This window comes from Pelophylax lessonae (assembly GCF_965119305.1).
Source record: "Pelophylax lessonae genome assembly, chromosome: 4".
Taxonomy (NCBI): Eukaryota; Metazoa; Chordata; class Amphibia; order Anura; family Ranidae; genus Pelophylax; species Pelophylax lessonae.
The window spans coordinates 76,309,917-76,333,616 of record NC_138771.1 but is presented as its reverse complement, the minus strand read 5'-3'; the positions used below and the strand labels follow the sequence as shown (position 1 = coordinate 76,333,616).

Below are 23,700 nucleotides of genomic sequence, written 5' to 3'. Positions count from 1 at the left end.
CAATGGGATAAAGAAATGCTCTTGAACTTTGTTTTATCTCATGGTTACTGTGAAAATGTGTGAATGCATCAATGCAGTGCATGTTATCTTGGCTTGCAGAGATTCATTGAATGAGTTTACTAAAAATATAAATATTGCAGAATATGCAGCCTCTTGCTACATAACTAAGCTCCAATTTCATGCTGAATAAACAAAATTATTAATGTATCTTAAATACAAAACTATCTTTGGATCGATTTTTGCTCCAAGCGCATTTTATTAAAATAAATTTGATAAAAATCTGAAAAAATCTGATTTAAATAAAAAGAAAAAAATCAGATTTAAATTTAAAAACAGATTTGTTTTGATTTGTCTTTTTTTTTTTAAATCATTGATTTTTATCCACCCTGCCATCAATAGAGCTGGTAGCTCTTACAGACAATTGTTCAGTATACAATAAAGTGGTAGAAGCTTTACAATAGACCAACACAGAGGCACAATAAAAATACTAAGATATGGCTTAATATAAAACCTTAGTCTTCACTAAAAACACTGACATTGAACAGCGGTTAGCTCTGATGTCAGATAAGTCAGGCACTTTAATAACACTAGTAGCACTAGTAGTGTGTGACTAGTAACATAGTAAAATCTTACATAAGCCAGAAAACTATTATAAAGTCATCACGATCAAGAAGTCTTTTTTGTTCTTATTTAAATTCTGTAACCTGGGTTGCCTCTGTGTGTGTGTGTGGGTGACACAAGGAGGTTTGGTAATAACAATTGCTTAAATGGCAAGAAAAGACTATTGCTACCAAAAAACCGCTGCTTTTCTTGATGAGAAAAAGTTAAAGGAGGAATGTTGGGCACACAGAATACCAAATATAAAAGTACACATGGTCTTTCAGAGCTAAATAAATAAATGGTCGTGAGGAATGTTGAGAGCCAGAAAAAAGTTGGCAAAGGTAACCAAAATAATACCTTAAACTAGGTAAATTAAAATAGAACTAAAGCCAAACCTTTTTTTTTTTTTTTGCCATCTTTTTTCTCATTGTGGAGATCTCTCTTTACTTCCTGTCCCACATCAGGAAGTGAGTAGAGATCCCCGGTTGTCACCAGGATCTCTAGAACTACTGTCTCCATTGGAAGATTTCCCCTCTATCCCTGTTTTGACAACTCAAAGTGTGGGATTTTCTTTCAACGGTCATCAGGACAGATAGAGAGGATGAATCTTTAAATCAGGAACACAGACATTAACAAAAACCTGAAGGTGTTCTAATCCCTCTTTACCCTACCAAAACTAGAAAAAAAAGTTTTGCCTTTGGTTATACCTTAATTCACCTGAATTGACTCCTGGGGGTTATATTTTGTATATTTATACATTAGAATAGGAACTGACTTGGAACTTCTGGGGTTCTAATTTTCACATTTCAAAATGCAGAGAATGGGTACATTTGTACATGCATTTTTCAGTGAAAGAATGTAGTTTGTTTATTAAAATGTGCATGCTGAGTTTTTTACATGTGTTTTCCTTCATCTATATATCAAACACATTTTTGTCAAAAAAATGTTGCTTACCAAAAAACGGGTTGAAAACGGAGATGAGGACAGGGCATATTTCCACAGATATTATTATACTGTTTGTGTGTGGTTGTGTGTGCATGTTTTAGATGGGAAAGGCAGGTCCCCATCAGATTTTGTCTTGGTTTCTTCTTTGAAGATGTTTTCTCACAAGTGTCCCCATTTCCCCTCACCTCCCTTTCCGGTGATGATGTAAAATTTCTCTGGAGGTGATTTTAGTCACTATGGCAAAGAAAAGGTAAATCTTCCCATAGGTGGATCGAATATTTACAGAGCTAAAAACGTAAAAAAAAAAACCTTAATTGCATCATGAGCACAAGTGTTATTGGGTACTAATTGTGAGTCTTGATGACATAAGTAACATTGTATCTTATTGTATCCTACTTATTGTATCTCTTGTGTCTTCTAGATTGGAGAGCTTGAAGCTCAGTGTGATGAAATAGACAAGGAACGGGAGAGGAATGAAGAATTAAGCAAAAGATTACAAGAGCTGGAAGCAGAGATTCAGGACAAGGAAGCTGTAAGTTGTACAGTTTAAAAATAGTATTAAAGCTGGAAAGTGTGACCAAATTGTTTCCCGGTATAGCTTGATTTATTTAATTCTAAAATAGTCCTCCAATACAAAACCCGGGCTATATATAGAATCAGCTGAAGGCTTTATACTGGCCAACAGTAACTGTAGCCACATTGATTCTAGAGAACAGATTCAGTTGGGGCACTTTTTATGACATCATTCTTGGTATTAACTAGGAAGTGTTTTTAAAGCGGAACTAAACCCATTGGTTTAACATTTTCAAAAAACAGTTACATTCCCATCACATGCCAGGAATGTAACCGTCACATGAGAAGAAAGAATAAAAGAAATAACAGACTTTCAGGTGACAAAGTTAATCTCAAGAATATAGCGAGTACACAACTTTTATAAAAAGTATACAAAATATTATTCATAACATAATTACCCCTTCCTGCCTCCCGGCCCTTTAATAGTTCTAAAAGCTGGGAGGCGGGCATTCGGTCATGTGATCGCTGTAATTGGCTGTTCCAGCAGTCGCATGATCAGAAATCCCCCAATCACTAGTATGCATCGGGAGCTTTCCGGTAACCAGCGGCTACCATGCTGGAAACGCACAGGGTTCGCATTCTCAGCTTGGTATATGGTTTACACAGGGCTGCATATATGGGGCCGCTCAGTGTGAAGGCCCACACGCAGGTTAATTTTACACTAGCTTCAAAAGCAGGCGTTTCATGAGTGTTTTTGAAGCTCCACGAATACCTGGAAAAACTGTGTGCATTGCAGCACCTGTGGTGGTTCACATGGTTGCATTAGCATTGCGTTGCATCAGAATTGACCAAATATCTCTTGGCAGGCAATCAACTCTCCGAACGCTTCCACTGATGTCAATGTAAACTCATCACAAATGCCTCTATGGTGTTTACAGCACATTTAAGCACATTTGAGATAGGTTTAGAAAGCATTACTAGCCAAGATGGTAATATAAAAATCCATAGAATAAAAAACTAGCACCAAGGCCAAGCATTTTTAGAAATAAGATATACCTGTGCTCAGATCTTAATAGCTTGTACATGTACAGTGCAGTGCATCCGGAAAGTAATCACAGCGCTTCACTTTTTCCACATTTTGTTAGGTTACAGCCTTTATTCCAAAATTAATTATTTTCCTCAAAATTCTACAAACAATACCCCATAATGACAGCACAAAAGATGTTTGTTTGAAATCTTTGCAAATGAATTAAAATTAAAAAAAACAAAAAGAATCCCACGTACATAAGTATTCACAACCTTTGCTCAATACTTTGTTGAGGCACTTTTGGCACCAAGTACAGCCTGAAGTCTTTTTGAGTATGATGCTACAAGATTGGCACTCCTATTTTTGGGCAGTTTCTCCCATTCTTGTAGGACCTCTCAAGTTCCGTCAGGTTGGATGGGGATCGTTGGTGCACAGCCATTTTCAGATGTTCAATCGGGTTCAAGTCTGGGCTCTGACTGGGCCACTCAAGGACATTCACAGAGTTGTCCTGTAGCCACTTTTTTATCTTGGTTGTGTGCTTAGGCTCGTGGTCCTGTTGGAAGACGAACCTTCGCTCCAGTCTGAGGTCCAGACCGCTCTGAAGCAGGTTTACTTCAGGGATGTGTCTGTACATTGCTGCATTCATCTTTTCCTCGATCCTGACTGGTCTCCCAGTTCCTGCCGCTGAAAAACATCCCACAGTATGATGCTTCCACCACCATGCTTCACTGTAGGGAGGGTATTGGCCAGGTGATGAACAGTGCCTGGTTTCCTCCAGACATGACACTTGCAATTTAGGCTAAAGAGTTCAATCTTTGTTTCATCAGACCAGAGAATTTTGTTTCTCAAGGTCTGAGAGTCCTTCAGGTGCCGTTTGGCATAATCCAGGTGGGCTGTCATGTGCCTTTTACTGAGGAGTGGCTTCCGTCTGGCCACTGTACCATACAGGCCTGATTGGTGGAGTGCTGCAGAGATGGTTGTTCTTCTGGAAGGTTCTCCTCTCTCCACAAAGAAACACTGGAGCTCTGTCAGAGTGACCATAGGGTTCTTGGTCACCTCCCCGACCAAGGCCCTTCTCATCTGATCGCTCAGTTTAGCCAGGTGACCCGCTCTAGGAAGAGTCCTAGTGGTTTCAAACTTCTTCCGTTTATAGGTGATGGAGGCCATTGTGCTCATTGGAACCTTTAATGCTGCATACATTTTTCTGCACCCTTCCCCAGATCTGTGCCTCGATACAATCCTGTCTCGGAGGTCTACAGACAATTCCTTGGACTTCATGGCTTGATGTGTGCTCTGACATGCACTGTTAACTGTAGGACCTTATATAGACAGATGTCTGCACCTTTCCAAATCATGTCCATTCAACTGAATTTACCACAGGTGGACTCCAATCAAGTTATAGAAACCTCTCAAGGATCATCAGTGGAAACAGGATGCACTTGAGCTTAATTTTGTTTGTCATGGCAAAGGCTGTGACTACTTATGTACATGTGATTTTTTTTATTTTTAATAAATTGCAAAGATTTCAAACAAACCTCTTTCATGTTTTCATTATGGGGTATTGTTTGTAGAATTTTGAGCAAAATAACGAATTTAATCCATTTTGGAATAAGGCTGTAACATAACCCTCTCATAAACATGACCCTCTCATGGAGCTGGCAAGTCCCTTGGAACCCAAGCCTCCCATGGTTGCACTGACGGTGGACCTGCAGCCCTTAGTGTCCCAGGTGGAAGTGGCGTGTGGGCAAAGGCCCTGGAGGAAGCGTCCCCCTCCTTTCCCTGCTCAGTCGGTCTCATCTGATTCTGAGCCTGTTGCTGCCGTGGATGCAGCCTGTCCAGGGGGGGCTTAATATCACATCCCCAGATCCATCTGATAGTGAGGATGATTCCTCCATGGTCACAGCAATGAATTAAAAAGTGCTGGTAGATGCACTTATCACTGCAGTGCATGAGACTTTATAAATAGAGGATGCGGCTAATGTAGCCACGGATTTGGCTGTGTCGTGTGGTACGCATAATTCACCTCGCACTTCAAAGGGGTTTCCTTATGTGCCTTCTTTTAACAGGTTTTCCTGGGAACAACCAAAATTACCCTTTGTGGTCCTCAAACATTTTGCTGTACGTTAGGCTTTCGAGGGGTCACTTTTAAAAAAGTGGACTAATGTCAGGAAGTGGACCCTCCTGTTTCCAGGTTGAACAAAGCTACCATGATACCAGTAGAGGAATCCCCGTCCTTTAAGGACCCGGCTGACAGGAAAGCGTAGGCTGTGGCACGCAGCATGTTTACTATGGCTGGTTCGACATTGCCGCCAGTCTTTGCCTCAGCCCTGGTGTCTCAGACCCTAACTGAATGGGCTTTTGCGCCAGGGCTTGGGGGATGAGCAGGTCTCCGCTGCTTATATGATTTAGTGGACATGTTAGCCCATGGGCTGCAGTCCATTTGTGATGCAGCTTTAGATACAGCTCCATTACTGTCCAAACTTTCTGTTTCAGCGGTGGTGATTAGGCGCGTGCTGTAGCTTAAGAATTGGTCTGCAGACCAAGCCTCTAAGAAAGCTCTCACTGATCTGCCCTTTCAAGGTGATCACCTGTTAGGGGCTATCCCGGATAACCTCATTAAGGGTATCATGGGGGGGAAGAGTACCTTCCTTCCATAGTCTAGGAAAGGAAAGGAGCCTTGTCGCAGAACGGGGCCCTTCTTCTCAGCACATAGAAAATTATTTTGTGCTTCTGGGACAGAGAATAAGGGAAGTAGATCTTTCAAATCTTCCCCAGGAGGTTCCAAGCATCCTTGGTCTGGTAAGCCTAGAGCTAGCTTCTCCGGACCCGCAGACAAGACCCCTTCAACATGAAGGTCTGCCCTCACCCATTATTGGGGTGGGGGGACATCTTCACTGGTTTCTGGCCTCCTTTATGAACGTCAAGGGGATCCACAAAATTATTATTTTGGGGTTACCCAGAAAGGGGGACAAAGCTTGTCCTTTTTCAGGTTATTTAGGTCCGGAGTCTCCTTGTGCAGATTTATTTCTTGCAAAGGTTCAGGTGATGTCTGAACTACCTAAGGTCCCCCCTATCCCTGTCCAGGGATTTGATGTACCTAGGTCTGATTTTAATTCTGACTAGGGTAGTCCTTCCTCTGGACAAACTTCAGGAACCACAGGCCATGATTCACTGGCTGCTGTCACACAGATATTTCTCTCCCATTTGCATACAGGTTCTGAGTCTGGTGGTAGCCACCTTCAAGACAGGTCTGTTTGCACAGTCCTACATGCAGCTCCTTTAGCAGGTTCAGTTCCACAGGAGGATACTGAAGTTTGTGGAGAGATCACGGGTTCCTCTGGCAGACACCGCTGGTGTCCAAGGGCCACGTTAAGGCCAGTATCATCCTCGGCTCAGGCTTCTTCTGCAATTCCTGCGAGGAATCAAGGGCAAGGATCTTCCAATCAGTCTTTTGGCCATAAACGCTCATTGGGGCGTTCTTCCTTTCAGAGAACACCAGTTGTCCCAAGGGCTGATCTACCATCCTGCTTTACAGTCACTGGTTTTAATGGCTTAGCTATAGAAAGCCAGCTACTGGCTTAGGGATAGAGGTATGTCTGGATCAGTGATCCCTACTATGGTGAAGGCAAGGAAGTCGTCTTCCAGCAATACATACCATCGCACGTGGAAAGCGTACATTTCTTGGTGTAAGTCAATTGGCGATCATCCTCGATCCTTTTCTGTGTCTCGGATCTTAACCTTTCTTCAACAGGGCGTTGATCAGAAGTTGGCCTTGAGTACCATCAAGGGCCAGGTGTCTGCCCTGGCAATCTTCTTTCAGCGACCCCTAGCCATGCACTCTTTAGTTCGTACCTTCATTCAGGGAGCTCGACATGTGGCTCCAACTATACGGTCTCTTTTGCCGCCATGGGATTTAAATTTAGTACTTTCGGTTCTCCAGAAACCTCCATTTGAGACTATTCGGGAGATTCCCTTGCTTATGTTATCCCAGAAGGTGACATTCTTGGTGGCTAGGCCCGCAGGGTATCGGAATTGGCGGCATTATCCTGTCGTAGTCCCTATTTAGTGGTCCATAGGGATAAAGTAGTTCCTCGTCCCTGTCCATCATTCCTGCCCAAAGTTGTCTCAGACTTCCATTTAAATGAGGACATTGTGTTGCCTTCCTTGTGTCCCAAGCTGGCTCATCCCAGGGAATTTGCTTTGCATACCTTGGATGTGGTTCAAGCAGTTCGATTGTATCTGGCAGCTACGGAGTCCTTTGGCAGGTCAGACTCGCTTTTTGTGGTTACGAACGGACCAAGGAAAGGGCTGACCGCTTCTTCGGCTACCATCTCCAAATGAATCAGGCAGACAGTGACTTAGGCCTTTTCCATTAAAGGTCAGGTTTTACCTTTCCCTGTCACGGCGCATTCTACTGGGGCACTGAGTACTTCTTGGGCCTTCAATCATCGGGCAGAAGAATCGCAGGTTTGCAAGCCGGCCACTTGGTCGTCGGTGCATGCCCTCACAAACTTCTCTAAGGTAGATACCTTAGAGAAGCGCTGTGTTCGTCGATGAATGAAAGAGAAAATGGGAATTTTGTACTTACCATAAAATCCATTTCTCTGAGTTCATCGGGGGACACAGCACCCACCCCTCTATGGAGTTCTGATACTTTTAATACTACTTGCTACTAAACTGATTACCTAGAACAGAGAGGGGAGTTATAAACCAAGCTGAGGACGGCCTATGGGCGTAGCCAGGTATTTTTTGTTCTGCCTAGTCCTAATTCTGGAATAGGACTAGGCAGAACCCAGTAGTTATGATTTATGGAGCGCTGTGTCCGTTGATGAACTCAGAGAAATGGATTTTACTGTAAGTACAAAAATCCAATTTTTTAGTTTACTTACATTGTAATGCATGTTTAAGGTGGCCAACTGTGTCAGAGTAATACCTCTATGGCCAATCCCTACTCTGCTCTGCAAAATGCTAATGCTCCAGTAGATAATAGTGCCAATATGGTGCTACAAGTTAAGGTCTGGCAAACGCATCAAAAATGCATGGTTAATGCACCTTAACACAGGGCTTGACAAATTTGCTTGGAATCTAGGAGCCAGCTAAAAAAGTTATGAGCCATTTTTTTTTTCCATCATGCTGAACGGTTGGCTTCTGTCGGGGCCGGCTGCCATACACACTGGCCGAATGGCAGCCAGTTTTTTATTGAACCGGCTGAAGTTGCATGGCATTCGGCCTGTGTGGACTTGGCTTGATTGTGGGGTGGGCAGCGGCTCACTAGGGAAGGACAGTGCAGCAAGGTGGAGGAAATAGGAGATCCAGTAACTCATGCCACATTAGGCCCTTTTCACTGGGGCGCCTCCGCTAAATGGAATCCGCATGCTCAGCTGGGATTTCTCTGCTAATCCCCACTGAGCAGGCAGATGACTGGTCCTGTCCGCTCTGCTATGCATAGTGAACAGAGACCACAGTCCTGCTCTCTTCTATGGGGAAATTGGATGAAAACGGACCGCCTGTCCATTTCTATCCAATGCCATCCGATTCGTCGGACAGATGAAAAATAGGACCACCATCCATCTGTTTTTGGCGGACAGGATCGGATGGCGGCGGGTGTCCGCTTATATCTGCTGCTCCATAGAGGAAACTGGAGGGTCTGATCAGGCCGCCTGAAAAACTGACAGGCGGACCTGATCGGACAGCCCGTGTGAAAGGGGTCTTCAGCTGTGTGGCTGAGAATGAAAAATAATGAAACATTTTTAATTAAAAAAAAAAAAAAACTTTCCATTTTTGTGGTGGTGTAAATGAAACAGAGGCTCTTCCAACTAGCTGCCCCACACTCCATGTCCACTCACCGTTAAGGACAGTGTCCAAGATCAAGCCATCAACATCTTCAACCTCTTCTCTTCTTAGGAAGGAGATGGGTGGTCAGTGAGAACAGTCAGGGGGAAACCCTCAGCGCCATCAGTGACTGCTTGTCACAGCCCTGGCCACCACAAGAGGGCGCTAGTTTCCCCAATGCAAACATCTTGCTGTAGCAGGCCGCAAATTACGTCCTCCATTACCGGCTGGCGTGGCATCTTAGTCCGTGCACCCACGGGCGGGGTCCGCGTGGGGACAAGACACCTGCTGCAATGTAGCCCAGGCGCCGGGCCACTAATTGCAGTCGCTAATGCGACCTGGCACCTGGGGTCTGTTGAGCCATGCCTTAACATATTAGGTGTGTTAATAGACACTCAAATTTCTTTGCAGACCTAAATGAGCCCTTACAGACAGCTGAAAAGATCATTAACCCTTTCACGTCTATGGGTAAAACAAATGTAAATGCCGAAGCACAATTTTGCAACTTTTAACGTGTTAGTAAAACTGTACATATCGTCATAACTACTTTGTGTATCACAACTACTTTGTGTATCTGGGTGGATTATACCATGTGTTTTTTTTTTTTAGGACAAATTGGGCTTTCTTTTGGTGTTAAATAATAATGAATAACTCCTGATTTGTTTTTTTGTTTTTTTATTAAAGGAAAACTGATGGTAAATTATAATAGCAAGAAAATTACTGCTAAATTAAAAAAAAAAAAAGATTTTGTTTACTCTTTTGGGCCAAAGAACAACCCAAAATACATTTCCCTGCTCCTGACGATTGCAGCAATACTACATATGCGTATGTTAGTTGTTTGTACCCGTAGTACAGCCCAGAAACAATGGTGCGCAATTTGCTTCTTTTTTTTTTATAATCCTGCCTAAAACACATGGAAACTTACACTAATTTAAAAAATGTTTTTTAGTTCTGCCCAATATATGCTGACCGTGACCTTTGACCCCCCCACCTTGACCCTAGCACTAACTAGCTTGATCTTGTTTTTTTTTTCCTTATTTTTAATTTTTATTTGATTTTTTTTTTTTTTACACACTTTGGTTTGTTTACATTTTCCTCTAATGCAAGAAGAGAAAGATACAAAGTATCTTTCTCTTCATTCAGAAGAGGAAGTAAACACAGGGGCGGGCTCACAGTGACTGATCACTGTGATAGCCTATCGGAGGCTATCACAGCGATTAGGTGACCCGGAACTGAAAGTCCTGATTGTTAGTCCGAGACCCGGGGCTCTCAGTAAGAGCCTGGAATCTGTGCTCAGGGCGTGCTGTACGCTCCCAGCACAAAGGGACTCCTGCATATATACGGCTCCACGGAAAGAAGCCCACTTCAATAAGGCCGCATATATGTTTGCATGTGGCGGGAAAGGGTTAATGTCATGCTGCTGGCTGTACCAAGTTGCATGGGACCCATGACAATGCAGGCACCATTAGATGGAAGGTCAATAACCACAGCTCAAGGAACCTCTAGCCACCTTTCACAGAACCTCTGTTGAGAATCGGATGTTTTATACTGTCCTCACAACAAAGAGCAACATTTGTACTTTCCCAGCATTTATTATAAAAAAACAAACCGTAAACCATCTGTAGTGTTGATCTATCAACACACACTTATCAGAAATTAGACTTCCATAAATATATATATTTTTTGTTTAAAAGCCAAGTATAGACATTGCGAAAAATACAACATATACAAACATACACGTTAGGCAGCAATAACTAGTATAGTGAACAGAAAGAACTTTTACGTTTGCCACTAAAGTTAGGGTCCCCCATCTGGGGGCACCTCCTGTCCCCTTGTTCGGAATCAGACTTTTTATTATAAAATCAAAACAAGGAGGAAAGGGTTTCAAGAACAGTAAACTACCCAAACAAATACTAGATAGAAATATATGGTCCTCACTTGGTCCTAGGAGTGGTTCCGGGAAACTGCTATGGAAAATATGGAATAGAGCACCAGTGAAAAGAAAAAGGAACAAAACAGGTTTGATCTATCATAATTATCACAACCATATAGTGCAAGACTATGAAGCTGTAGAGGCCTGTGGATGTTCTAACCAGAGTTTCCAAGCGTGATGGAACCTATCCACCTTATGGTCCTTGAATGCAACACTGCATGTTAAATCTGAATATTACTGTGGATATGTTAAGTGCTACTGTTGGTTTACAGTTTTTAGAGACAGAGAGCCTTGCTGTGTAGAATTTGGGCCCATAAAAATATATTTCTGACATATTAGGTTTGATACAAAGAGGTTGGAGGCCCAGAAATATTCACTCATTGATTTATTTGTATCTAACCCCTTTCTGTAACCTTAAGAGCCACATTTCATATAATGTGACTCCCCCAATGTTTGTTTTTATCCCGCTGACACTGTGTTGCACCCTGTATTGTAGAATGCATGAATTATTAATGTCTCCAACTTGCTGGAGATTCCATAAGATGACAATGTCAGTATCTGTGCTTCCAAAAGTCTCTAATGGGAAGAAAAAAATGCCTTCAACAGCATGAAAATAATTGTATGTCTGGGAAGTGTGTCATATAGATGATTGACAAGGCACCATTTCACTGGTATAATTGGCCCAGCGTCCAGAACAATTTTGTAGTTCTTTAGTTCACTGCATATTATGCATTTTTTTCACATTTGCCGCAGAGGATCTTAAGCTACTATTCTATTCTGATTAACAATGTTAAAAGTTCAGCATATTTTCCTTCAGTTCTGCTAAAACAGAACCTGACCTTAAAAAACAGCCATTTGTAAAATAAAATAGCATGTTTAACTGTATATAACTGACCACCTAAATTTTTCCTCTTATTTTCCGGAAGTGAAATGTAAGGGCGGGTTTAGAAAAAATAGACAAAATGTGGAGATGGTAAAGCTTAACTCCAGGCAGACACAAAGGACACATTAATGCAGCTCTGTATTCATTAATATGTTGGTTCATGTACTTTTTTATTATTTATTATATTTATTACCTCTTCCAGCCCAAGCCAATTCTAGCACTCCTCTCCTACATGTAAAAATCATCATTTCTCTATCGTTCATCGACAGACGCAGCTCCATCTCTTTAGAGACCATTGGGTTATGCTCTTCCAATCAGGAATAGGCACTAGGCATTAAAAAAGTTTAACCATGCCTATGGGGCTGTCCCTGCAGGCATAACCCCACACACTCTGCTATCAGCAATCAGTTTGTTTCTGCCTAGCTCCCTGCTGGGACTTCGGTCTTCACTTTTAATAGGGAAAAATATGTTGGTATTTTTTTATTTTTTGCATGAGTTATTTCCTGACAGACCAAGATCCAGAGGAACTACAAGCCAGCTGTGGTTTTGCACTGGATAATCTAGATCCTTAGGCTACATTCACACCTGAGCGTAGCGTTTTCGCGCGTTTTTTACTGCGATTTTACCGCAATTTTACCACGATTTTTACCGCGATTTACAGGCGTTTTTTGTGCAGGCGTTTTTTGATTGAATAGATACCAATGGAAAACGCCTGTAATCTGCCCAAAAAGAAGCTCATGTACTTTTTTGAGCGTTGGGCGTTTTGCTTACAGCGTCAAAACGCTCAGATGTGAACAGGGGCCATTGAAATTAATAGGATTTGTCTTGTTGGGCGTTTTGAGAGCTGATCCTAGAGCAGAAAAACTCCCCAAAAACGCCCCAAAACGCCTAGATGTGAACGGAGCCTTAAGGTCTCCCAGCCTGGCCAGCGAGCGTGAGCAGGTTATAGTCCTGAACTAGGCCTCGCCACAACAGTGCCCTGACGGATGGGGACGAGCCTGCGATTGGACCGTCTCGCTGGGACGTGACAACCTGGAACGTCCTAAATCGCAGCTTCCCCCTGGCTGACAGTACCCCCATCTCGGGTGGGAGGTGATCTGTTTGGTGTGGCGCCTGCCTGGTATTATGGTATGGTGAGTAGATTGTCCCCCCAAAACCTCTGGCGGTCTTGGGGTGGACGTGGACCCCCTCTCTGGAATAGCCAGACCAAAGGGGCTCCCTCGGTTCTCCTGGCCTCTCTGAGGACTGGGCCTGTATACCCCTCAGCACTCCCTTACCCCCAGCAGGTTTTTTTACCTTGGGGGGCAGTAATATTGCAGGCGTTGTGGCGCTGCATTGGTGAAGGTGGCTTGTCCTGATGGGGTCCCTGTTTGGGGACCTTCCAATGCCTACTGTTCTAGGACACCTTTTGGGGGTCCTGGAGACAGCATGGCATGCCGTGGGGGCCGCCATTTTGTTGTGGTTCATATATTTTTCTGTTCCCATTGTATTGCATGGGCAGCCATTTTCTATAGTTCCCCATTATGAATGAGAGCGGCCATTTTGCTGAGGTCCACAAGCTGGACAGGCGTGCTGCATGGCTTTTTAATTATAGAGGCAGAGTTTGTTTTTCCTCTTTCTGTGCAATCAGTGGGACTTTCGTTTTGCATAGCACATATTGGCAGTCTCCTGAACAATCTGGTAATGTTTTTCTGGGGTTCCCTGTAGTTTTTTCCTCATCCACTCTACTATTAGCTATATTAGTCAGGGACACTGCTCTAATTTTAAATCAGTGTAACAAGGAGTCCCAGGATAAATTTTCACCTGCAGACCCCCTGGGAGCGACTGTGGAACCTTCTGGGTCACAGTCCCAGCCTCAAATCGCAGCTTTTTTGCTAAATCTAATGTCTAAGGTGGATTTTTTCATTTCAAGTGTTGCCAGCCGCAAATGTCCTTTGCCCTCGCCTCCATTGGCGGGGTTCTCAGACTCTGAGGCAGATATGGCCACCGCAGACATAGCCCACCCTGAGGGGTCAGTGTCTTCGCATTCTGATGGTGAAGACTACCTTTGTGAATATTCTGGTGGCGCAGATGGCTACTGAATGGGTGAAGTTACTTAAAAGTAACTTGGAAGCTGAACGGCTCCCCCATGTGGTGCTGGAACTACTGGACCAATTGGCTCAAGCCTTGGTGTTTATGTGTGATCTTCGCTTCACAGGGGAGAGGCTGTTTGGATCCTCTCTGGATGAGTTGATCAAAGGTATCACAGGGGGTAAGAGTACTCTTCTTCCCCAATCCTCTAAGGGTAATGCGCTACGTCCTAGGCGGGGGCCTTCCTTTACTGCTCATAAACATCTGTTTTGTGGCTCCGGGTTGCAAGAAAAGGTAAATCGTTCAGGTCTTCTGGGGGTTCAAGCCATGGTCTGGAAAATCTAAGACCGGGCAGTCCGGATCTGCAGACAAGTCATCTGCATTCTGGGGTGGGGGGACGTCTTTGTTTCTTTTCCGATCCCTGTACCTCCTTGATTCAGGACAGATGGGTTCACAAATTGATCCAATCAGGGAACAAGAGCGAATTTCGATCTCGACCGTCGCACAGATTCTTCCCGTCCAATCTTCACCTTTATCCAGACTGGTTAAGGGACTTGCGAGGGGCGGTACTCTATTTTCTGTCGCAAGGAGTGAATGCACTGGTTCCTTCTCAGGAACGTTTTTAGGGGTTTTATTCAAACCTGTTTACAGTGCCCAGAAAGGAGGGCAAGGTGCGTCCAATCCTGGATCTCAAAGCCCTGAACTGCTTCGTGCTGGTACAGGCGTTTTGGATGGAATCCATCCGCACGGTAGTGGCGTCACTGCACCAGGGAGACTTTTTCACCTCCATAGATATCAAGGACGCACATCTACACATCCCTATTTACGCTGGTCACCAGCGGTATCGTTGCTTTGCAGTAGCAGAGGAACATTATCAATCTGTGGCATTACCCTTCGGTCTCTCCTCCACTCCCAGGGTGTTTATCAAGGTACTAGCACCAGTGTTGGCCTTGCTGCGGCAACGGGGGATTGTGGTACTGGGGACTCTGGATTCATCTTTGGCGGGGGGGGTTCCCCCCCCCAGAGAGGCTGCAAAAATTGCAGGGGTCGATTCAGTTGCTATTAGCGAACCATCTGTCTTCACTGCAGACTTGCATGCGGGCCTTGGGTCTGATGGTATCAACCTTTGAGGCGGTTCCGTTTGCTCAGTTCCATACCAGACTTTTTGCAAAGGGAGATTCTTGTCAAATGGAACATGGATCCGAAGTCCTTGGACTCTGTGATTCGGTTGAGCCACAACACAAAGTCTGCTCTGTTGTGGTGGATTCAGTCTCCAGCACTATGCCAGGACAAGTCCTTCCTCCCATTGTTTTGGACGGTGGTAACCACGGACGCCAGCCTGTTAGGCTGGGGTGGGGTGCTGGGGAAGCTCTGTGCCCAGGGTTCCTGGGCAGTGGAAGAGTCAAGACTACTGATAAACGTTTTGGAGCTCCGAGAAATAAAGCTTTGTCTGAGCCATTGGATGACTCGTCTGCAAAATTGTCTGAAGAGATGGAGCTGCGTCTGTCGATGAACTTCGGAGAAAAGGATTTTACGGTAAGTTCTTACAAAAATCTATTTTTTTTTTTGCTAGAAAATTACTCAGAACCCCCCAAACATGTTTTTTTTTTTAACAGAGACCCTGGGGAATAGAATGGTGGTTGTTGCAACTTTTTATGTCACATGGTATTTGTGCAGCAATTTTTGACGCACGTTTTTTTTGGGGGGAAAAATGTTTTATGAAGTAAGAAAACTAAAACCCTAAAGTTAGCCAGATTTTTTTTTTATTTAGTTTGAAAGATGATGTTACGCTGAGTATATAGATACCTAACGTGTCACGCTTTTAAAATTGCGCACACTCGTGGAATGGCACCAAATTTCGGTACTTAAAAATCTCCATAGATGATGCGTTAAACATTTTTACAGGTTTCCTGTTTAGAGTTAGAGGAGGTATTGGGTTTGAATTATTGCTCTCGCTCTAACATTCATGGCAATACCTCACGTGAAACCTTTGAAAAAATCATCTCTGATGAAACTAGTCAGGTCACGGCGTGCTGACGTCACACCCACCTACTTGTTGTGAAGGACGGGCGAGCGGTGCCGTCCGGCCGGCGGCTGTTACCTCCCTCCAACCCCTCTCATCTACGTTCTTTGTCGTCTGATATTTGTAAGTGCAATACATATTTTGTGTCAATAAATAGTCGTTGGATTTTATGCTATGGCTCTCCCCTCCTCATTTCTTGGGTAACCTACATCCCTCCCTGAGCCTGGTTGATGAGCGCTATCAGGAGTGTTGTCCAGCGTCACTTTGAACCCCCGCTCATGTAATATCTGGAGCTGGTAAGAGTACCCATTCTCACTGGTGCCCTCTAGGTTCTATTATATGTCTATCTTCTAGTCCATCTGGTAAGCGGTTTATCTCACTACTTGTTTAAACTTCTTGGTACAGTCAATAAGGGGATCTTACCCTCTTCGGTGGTGGCTGTCACTATTCACCAATATTGGACTTTTAGTTACCACTATTTGGGTGTTATCATCGTTTGTTTTATGGTTTTACGCTATGGCGTTTGCCTTTTTTTTCCTCATTTAAACGTATCCTTGGACATCTGCATCACCACGGTACGGGTTGCTGCCTTCTGAGGTCTGCGGATTCGGTTCCCATCATTTTGGCTACAGTATCTGCTACTTCTGGTAAGCGGTACCCGCACAAGTCACAACGCATTTTTATCCATTTTTGTTACTGGTTTACACTATGGTGTTGTTTTTCTCCTTTCTATTCATATACCACGGAGGAGATTCACATTGGAGCCCTATGAAGCTTGCTGTGTTCCATATTTGAAGACCCTGCCTTTAATCTCTTGGCTCTTTAATGATTGGAATCTGGTAAGCGGTACCTGCACAAGGGTCATCATTTTTTTCCTTTCATCTATGGACATTCACATGGACTGTTTCAATTGTTAGCGCAGCTTTATTTATATATAATACCTCACGTGTGGTTTTAACGCTGTTTAATTATGTGGGCATGAAGTACATACGCATTTCCTTCTGTGTGCCAACACACAGGGACTGGGGCGCTTTAAAAAAAAATGTTTATTTTATTTTTATTTTTTTTATCACTTTTATTCCTTTTACAAGGAATATAAACATCCTTTGTAAGAGGAATAGGGCATGACAGGTCCCCTTTACAGAGAGTTGTGGGGTCTATAAGACCCCACATCTCTCTTCTAGGCTGTAAAGCCTGAGTGTTTACATCTGCCGAGGCCGGAAGTCGCGCCTGACCTTCAAAGGTCATAGAGATGGCCGGGGACCATCTGGTCCTCGGCAAGCTATATGGTAAACAGATGCCACTGGCCAATTCATTCTCTGGCTCACCTATCGCATGGGTGAGCCAGGAGAAGCAACGCAGAGTGGCAGCCGCTATAATTGTTTTTACATGAGAGGGAATCACTAGCAGAAAAAAAAGATATCTGAAGGATGCCTGCAGCTCTCAAGGTCCAGGACGTCATAAGACGGCCTTGGGCGGGAAGTGGTCAACAATATAGAAGCGAATGATAATTTTATTAAACTATAAACACCATGTTCCCATTCACTAGAGTATTAGGATGGAAGCTTTCCTCTATGTATAAAAGTCAAAAAATATTGGATGGTACATTTTACTAGGGGTGTTGAACTTAATCGTAGCATCGATGCATCACGATTCAGCCACCCGCGATTCTGCATCGATTCTGCATCGATCCTGCGACCGGCTTAATCGCGATGTGCTAATGACGTCATGTAGCGCCGCCCCTCCCTCTCCGCACAGCGATTGCGCTTTGAAAAGGGATCCCTCTGTGGTCGTAAGCAGTGCCCTCTTTTCCTTATCCCCCGCTGATGTCATCCCCAGACGCCCGGCGTTGCTGCAGGAGGAGACACGAGGAGCGAGCGTCCCTGACTCTCGGATAGAGATGAGCTCTAGCGTGTTCGAGTTTCCACGTGCCCAATCCCGCCAGTAAGCCGACACTGCACTCCGCAAATCACAGGCAGTGAGACATTTCCTGTTCAGCAGCTGCACAGATCAGTAAATGTCTCACTGCTTGTGATTACCGGAGTGCAGTGTCTGCTTCCTGGCGGGATGGGGCATGTGCGAACTCGAACACGCCGAAGCTCATCTCTACTCTCGGACAGTCCTCGGCTGCTGTGGGAGACCCGAGTGTCGGAGTGAACATCCCCGTCTTCCACATGCACATTAGTCCTCCTCCCCCAGCGAGTGTGTGTCCTCTGTCCTCCAGGGAGTGTCTAGTGTCCACTGTCCTCTGTCCTCCTCACACTGGCCTCTGTGGGCAGAGTGAGTCCCCCCGAGTGAGCGCCCCAGACCCCAACTCCCAGTCTTCCTTGGCTCAGGCATCTGCAATCTGCAGTGACTCTGTCATCATCACTCATCACTGATCAGGTACTAGTCTAAGTCTTTTAATACTATTACAAAGGTTGTAGAACACGACACTGCCGGAGGGAATAATTAAGATGTTTGAGAAGCAGACTCTTTTTCTGCTCACTTTACTCAGATGTTAAGAGACAATTTGCACATGCACAATTGCACAGTAGTCATCATTTTTTTAAACAGACACACTGACACTATCTTCTGCATCAGTTAATTTATGTGCAAATTATAATCAACCTAAACAATAAAGTGACTGTGTGCAATGTGCATGTGTGAGTCAGTGATGAGCAAAACCTTAAATCATGAAAAAAGGTAATGAAGTATTTGTGAATCGACGATCACTAAGACATAAACCAAACCATGATTAATGAAATGGCTTACGTTTGGGGACATTTGTTTTGTTGTAGCAGTTTGTGTCCTTTGTATCTATAATATATTATATCATATTTTATTATTATTTCATTAGTTATGGTTTGTCTTAGTGATAGATTCACCAATATTTCATTGATACCTTTTTTGTATGATTTATGGTTTTGCTCATTACCGACACACATGCGCAGTTGCGCACGGATTGTACGGTCACTTTATTGAGAGCCTCTGAAGTAAATTGCTCCATTAAATTAGCACAGACTGATGTTTGATGTTCAGACTTTGCAATGTGCAGGGAAGTGTCCTTTTTTAAGAGCAGATGAAAATAAAAATAGTTTTTCAATTTCTGACTGCTTGAATTTTTTTATGAAAACCATGGGCACATTGTGGGCAGTAATCGTGATGCATTGCGGAATTGGATCGAATCGTTGACATGATAATCAAATCTAATTGTGAGATCAGTGAAGATGCGCACCACTACATTTTACTGCTTACCCCCGGTGACTTTTACATCATTACCTTCTAGCATGTCTGAACATGATAAACCAAAAAAGGGTGGGAATGGTCCTGGGATTCACCTCCTTGTAATGTGTTGACTTACCAAAGTTGTTGGAGGTGCCCCCCAAGGCTAACTGTCCCAAAAGCAAGTAAGAAAATGGGGATCTGGCGAGGGCTGCAACTAACAATTATTTTCATAATCGATTACGTAGTTGGCCGGTTATTATTTCGAATAATCGACTAATTGGATAATACCCGTAAAAAAAGTGTGGTGTATAATTTAGTTAATATGTAAAGCTAAAAAAAAAGGCAATTTATTTCCTAAATACAGTATCTCACAAAAGTGAGTACGCCCGTCACATTTTTGTAAATATTTTATTATATCTTTTCATGTGACAACACTGAAGAAATTACACTTTGCTACAATGTAAAGTAGTGAGTGTACAGCTTATATAACAGTGTAAATTTGCTGTCCCCTCAAAATAACTCAACACACACACCCATTATTGTCTAAACCGATGGCAAAAAAAGTGAGTACACCCCTAACTGAAAATGTCCAAATTGGGCCCAAAGTGTCAATATTTTGTGTGGCCACCATTATTTTCCAGCACTGCCTTAACCCTCTTGGGCATGGAGCTCACTAGAGCTTCACAGGTTGCCACTGGAGTCATCTTCCACTCCTCCATGATGACATCACGGAGCTGGTGGATGTTAGAGACCTTGCGCTCCTCCACCTTCCTTTGAGGATGCCCCACAGATGCTCAATAGGGCTTAGGTCTGGAGACATGCTTGGCCAGTCCATCAGCTTTACCCCCAGATTCTTTAGCAAGGCAGTGGTTGTCTTGGAGGTGTGTTGGGGTCGTTCTGTTGGAATACTACCCTGGGGCCCAGTCTCCAAATGGAGGGGATCATGCTCTGCTTCAGTACATCATAGTACATGTTGGCATTCATGGTTCCCTCAATGCACTGTAGCTCCCTAGTGCTGGCAGCACTCATGCAGCTGGGAGAGAAGACAAGAAAAAAAGAAAAGAGGGCGCACCGACCTAGTGCATCACCACTAAAACCATTTATTAAAATATTAAAAAGTGTACAGAATACTCACAAGACTAGTGTGATAATACACACATCAACATTGCATATACAATCTCCAAGGTAGCCAAAGTCCCATATGTAGCAAATAGGCATGCAGATGGTTGCATGGGGCTGCTGTGGCTGGGCTGGGTATTATCCCACTAGTCTGATGAGTATTCTGTACACCTTTTAATATTTTAATAAATGGTTTTAGTGGTGATGCACTAGGTCGGTGCGCCCTCTTTTCTTTTTTTTTTTCTTTTCTCCCAGTTGGTTCTGGATACCCTTGATCCTGAGGGGGCAGCAAGACCAGTAGCTTTTTTACCACTTGAGTTTGAAGTGCACCTCTCTCTACTCCATCAGATTCTAGTTGAGCGCAGGAGATTTGCTTTACCACTCATGCAGCCCCAGACCATGACACTCCCACCACCATGCTTGACTGTAGGCAAGACACACTTGCCTTTGTACTCCTCACCTGGTTGCCGCCACACAAGCTTGACACCATCTGAACCAAATAAGATTATCTTGGTCTCATCAGACCACAGGACATGGTTCCAGTAATCCATGGCCTTAGTTTGCTGAAGACAAGCAGACTGTTTGCAGGCTTTCTTGTGCATCATCTTTAGAAGAGGCTTCCTTCTGGGACGATAGTCATGCAGACCAATTTGATGCAGTGTGTGGCGTATGGTCTGAGCACTGACAGGCTGACACCCCACCCCTTCAACCTCTGCAGCAATGCTGGCAGCACTTATACATTTATTTCCCAAAGACATCTCTGGATATGATGCTGAGCATGTGCACTCAGCTTATTTGGTCGACCATGGTGAGGTCTGTTCTGAGTCGAACATGTCCTGTTAAACCACTGTACTGTCTTCGCCACAGTGCTGCATCTCAGTTTTAAGGTCTTGGCAATCTTCTTCTAACCTAGGCCATCTTTATGTAGAGCAACAATTCTTTTTTTCAGATACTCAGAGAGCCATGAGGTGCCATGTTGAACTTCCAATGAGCAGTATGAGAGAGTGAGAGCGATAACACCGAATTTAACACACCTGCTCTCCATTCACATGAGACCTTGTAACATTGAGTCACATGACACCGAGGAGAGAAAAGGGCTAATTGGGCCCAATTTGGACATGGTCACTTAGTGGTGTACTTACTTTTTTGTTGCCAGCGGTTTAAGCATTAATGGATGTGTGTGGAGTTATTTTGAAGGGACAGCAAATTTACACTGTTACACAAGCTGTACACTCACTACTTTACGTTGTAGCAAAGTATCATTTCCTCAGGGTTGTCACATGAAAAGATAGAATAAAATATTTACAAAAATGTGGGGGGTGTACTCACTATTGTGAGATACTGGATCTATATGCAGTTTTAAATATAAATAACCGACTAGATGGTTAGTGAGCAAAATCTCTAATCCATATACCGTATATACTATTAGATACAGGGATATACAGTATATACTATTAGAGGTGGAAACTGGTAAATATCAGACACCGATCAAATTGTTTATCAAAAAAAAAAAAAAAAAAAATGAAAGACCTGTAATACATTATGTGTGACAGACTCCCTTGTCATAGGCAGGTGGCTTGATAAAAGCTCCCTGCTCCTGCTGTCACTTATGCTGGCCATTCAAAAACAATGTCTTCAAAAAAAAATTAATTTTATGAACATTCGTTTCGAGTAAGGTCAAATCGATGCTTGTATTTCACCACAGTGACGGGAAGATTAGAAAGAGAAAAATAGAAAACATCTTGGTCAAAGGAATTTTCAGACAGTGTATGTTTTCGTTCATTAAAACTAAATGTTAAAAGCAAGTGAAATTTTCATACGACATTCTTTCATTCAGCGAATGTACAAAGATTTTTTGTTTGAATATTCTTGTCTGAAAGTCGATAGTTGTATGGCCAGCATAAGGCTTGGTTCACACCAAAGCAGTTTGCTTTTCATCAGTTTCTGCAGTGCTTCCTGCTGTGCATTTTGTGCACGCATTTTTCCTGCGTTTTGCAATTTTTATGCTTTTTTTGGCCAGTTTGTTGTTGGGCAGATTAAAAAACACAACAAAATTTTATACTCCCCTAGTCGGTGTAATGATTTTGCACAGAGCAGTCCTGATTCTCCTCTTCTGGGGTCCCCTGATACTTCAGGCTCCTCCTGCCTTCAGAATGCCCCAATAGCAAGCTGCAAAGTATAGTATAGAGTGCCCCTATAGCAAGGTAAAAAAAAAACTTCTGCCTTTTAGAGCTACTCCCATCCTGCCCAGGACTACATGTCCCATGAGGCATTGCTCCTCACACATTTACATTCACAAGTTCTCAGGCACTTACTGACATGTATAGATGTTGTACTGAGCTGTCTGTACGCTGCACTGTATTTTCTGATATTTAAACAAATAATGCGTTCTGTATGCAGGCCAACTAATCGGCTGACCATCTCATTGATTATGAAAATAGTTGACAATCAATTAGTTGTCGATTAACCACTTAAGCCCCGGAGGATTTGGCTACTAAACGACCAGAGGGTATTTTGCGATTCGGCACTGCGTGACTTTAATGGACAATTGCGCGGTCGTGCGACGCTGTACCTAAACGAATTTGGCGTCCTTTTTTTCCCACAAACAGAGCTTTCTTTTGGCGGTATTTGATCACCTGTGCGATTTTTTGATCGCGCACTATAAACAAAAAAAGAGCGTAAATTTTGCAAAAATAGCAATATTTTTCCCTTTTTTTTATATGAAATTCCCCCAAAAAAAAATGTAAAAATCTAAATTTTTTAATATTTTCGGCCAATTTGTTTTATGCTACCTATGTTTGGTAAAAAAAATCGCAAAAAGCGTATTTTGATTGGTTTGCGCAAAAGTTATTGCGTTTAATAACAAAGGGAAAGATTTTTGTCATTTTTGTTGTTTTTTTTTTAACGCGTAATGGCGGCGATCTGCGTTTTTTTTTGCGGTACTGCGACATTGCGGTGGAAAGATCGGACCCTTGACTGACATTTTTGACACTTTTGGGGTTACCAGTGACATTTCTACAGTAATCAGTGCTATATATATGCACTGTTACTGTAAAAATACACTGGTAGTGAAGGGGTTAACTTTATTTGAGAGGGAGGGGCTGTGTGTGTCCCTAGGGGCGTGATTCTAACTGTGATTGGCTGTGGCTTCAACTGTATGCAGAGTGATCAATGGATCTACATAGTAGATCCATGTGATCATCTCTCATACAGAGAGGAGAATGACAGGCAGCTTGTTTACACAAGCTGCCTGACTTTCTCCCTCTCCCCCGCCGATCGCAGAGTGGCCGGCGGCGATCGGGTCCGCCGGTCACACGCGCGGGGGGGTCCGTGACCACGCGGGAGCGGGAGCGCGCCTCCGGCGGCGCGCGCTCGCTCCCTAAACCCTCACAGGCGAGCGACGTAGACCTACGTCACTTTGCCTGTGAGGGGCTGACCGCCGCCGTAGATAGTCGTGCGGCGGTCGGCAAGTGGTTAATCGATACGTTGTTTCAGCCCTAGATTTGACTCCTTTTTTCTTATCTGTACAGCCCATGTAACTAAAGAGT

The 23,700-nt window shown here is 43.6% G+C and overlaps 1 protein-coding gene across 1 annotated transcript in view; it reads left to right on the top strand.

The window, feature by feature from the left end:
- HOMER2 (homer scaffold protein 2) overlaps positions 1–23,700 on the top strand; it is a 375,844-nt gene that overhangs the window by 286,865 nt on the left and 65,279 nt on the right. The window contains exon 7 of the mRNA XM_082254028.1: positions 1,967–2,077. Within this exon, the coding sequence (XP_082110154.1) occupies positions 1,967–2,077 (111 nt within the window). The remainder of the gene's footprint in view (positions 1–1,966; positions 2,078–23,700) is intronic.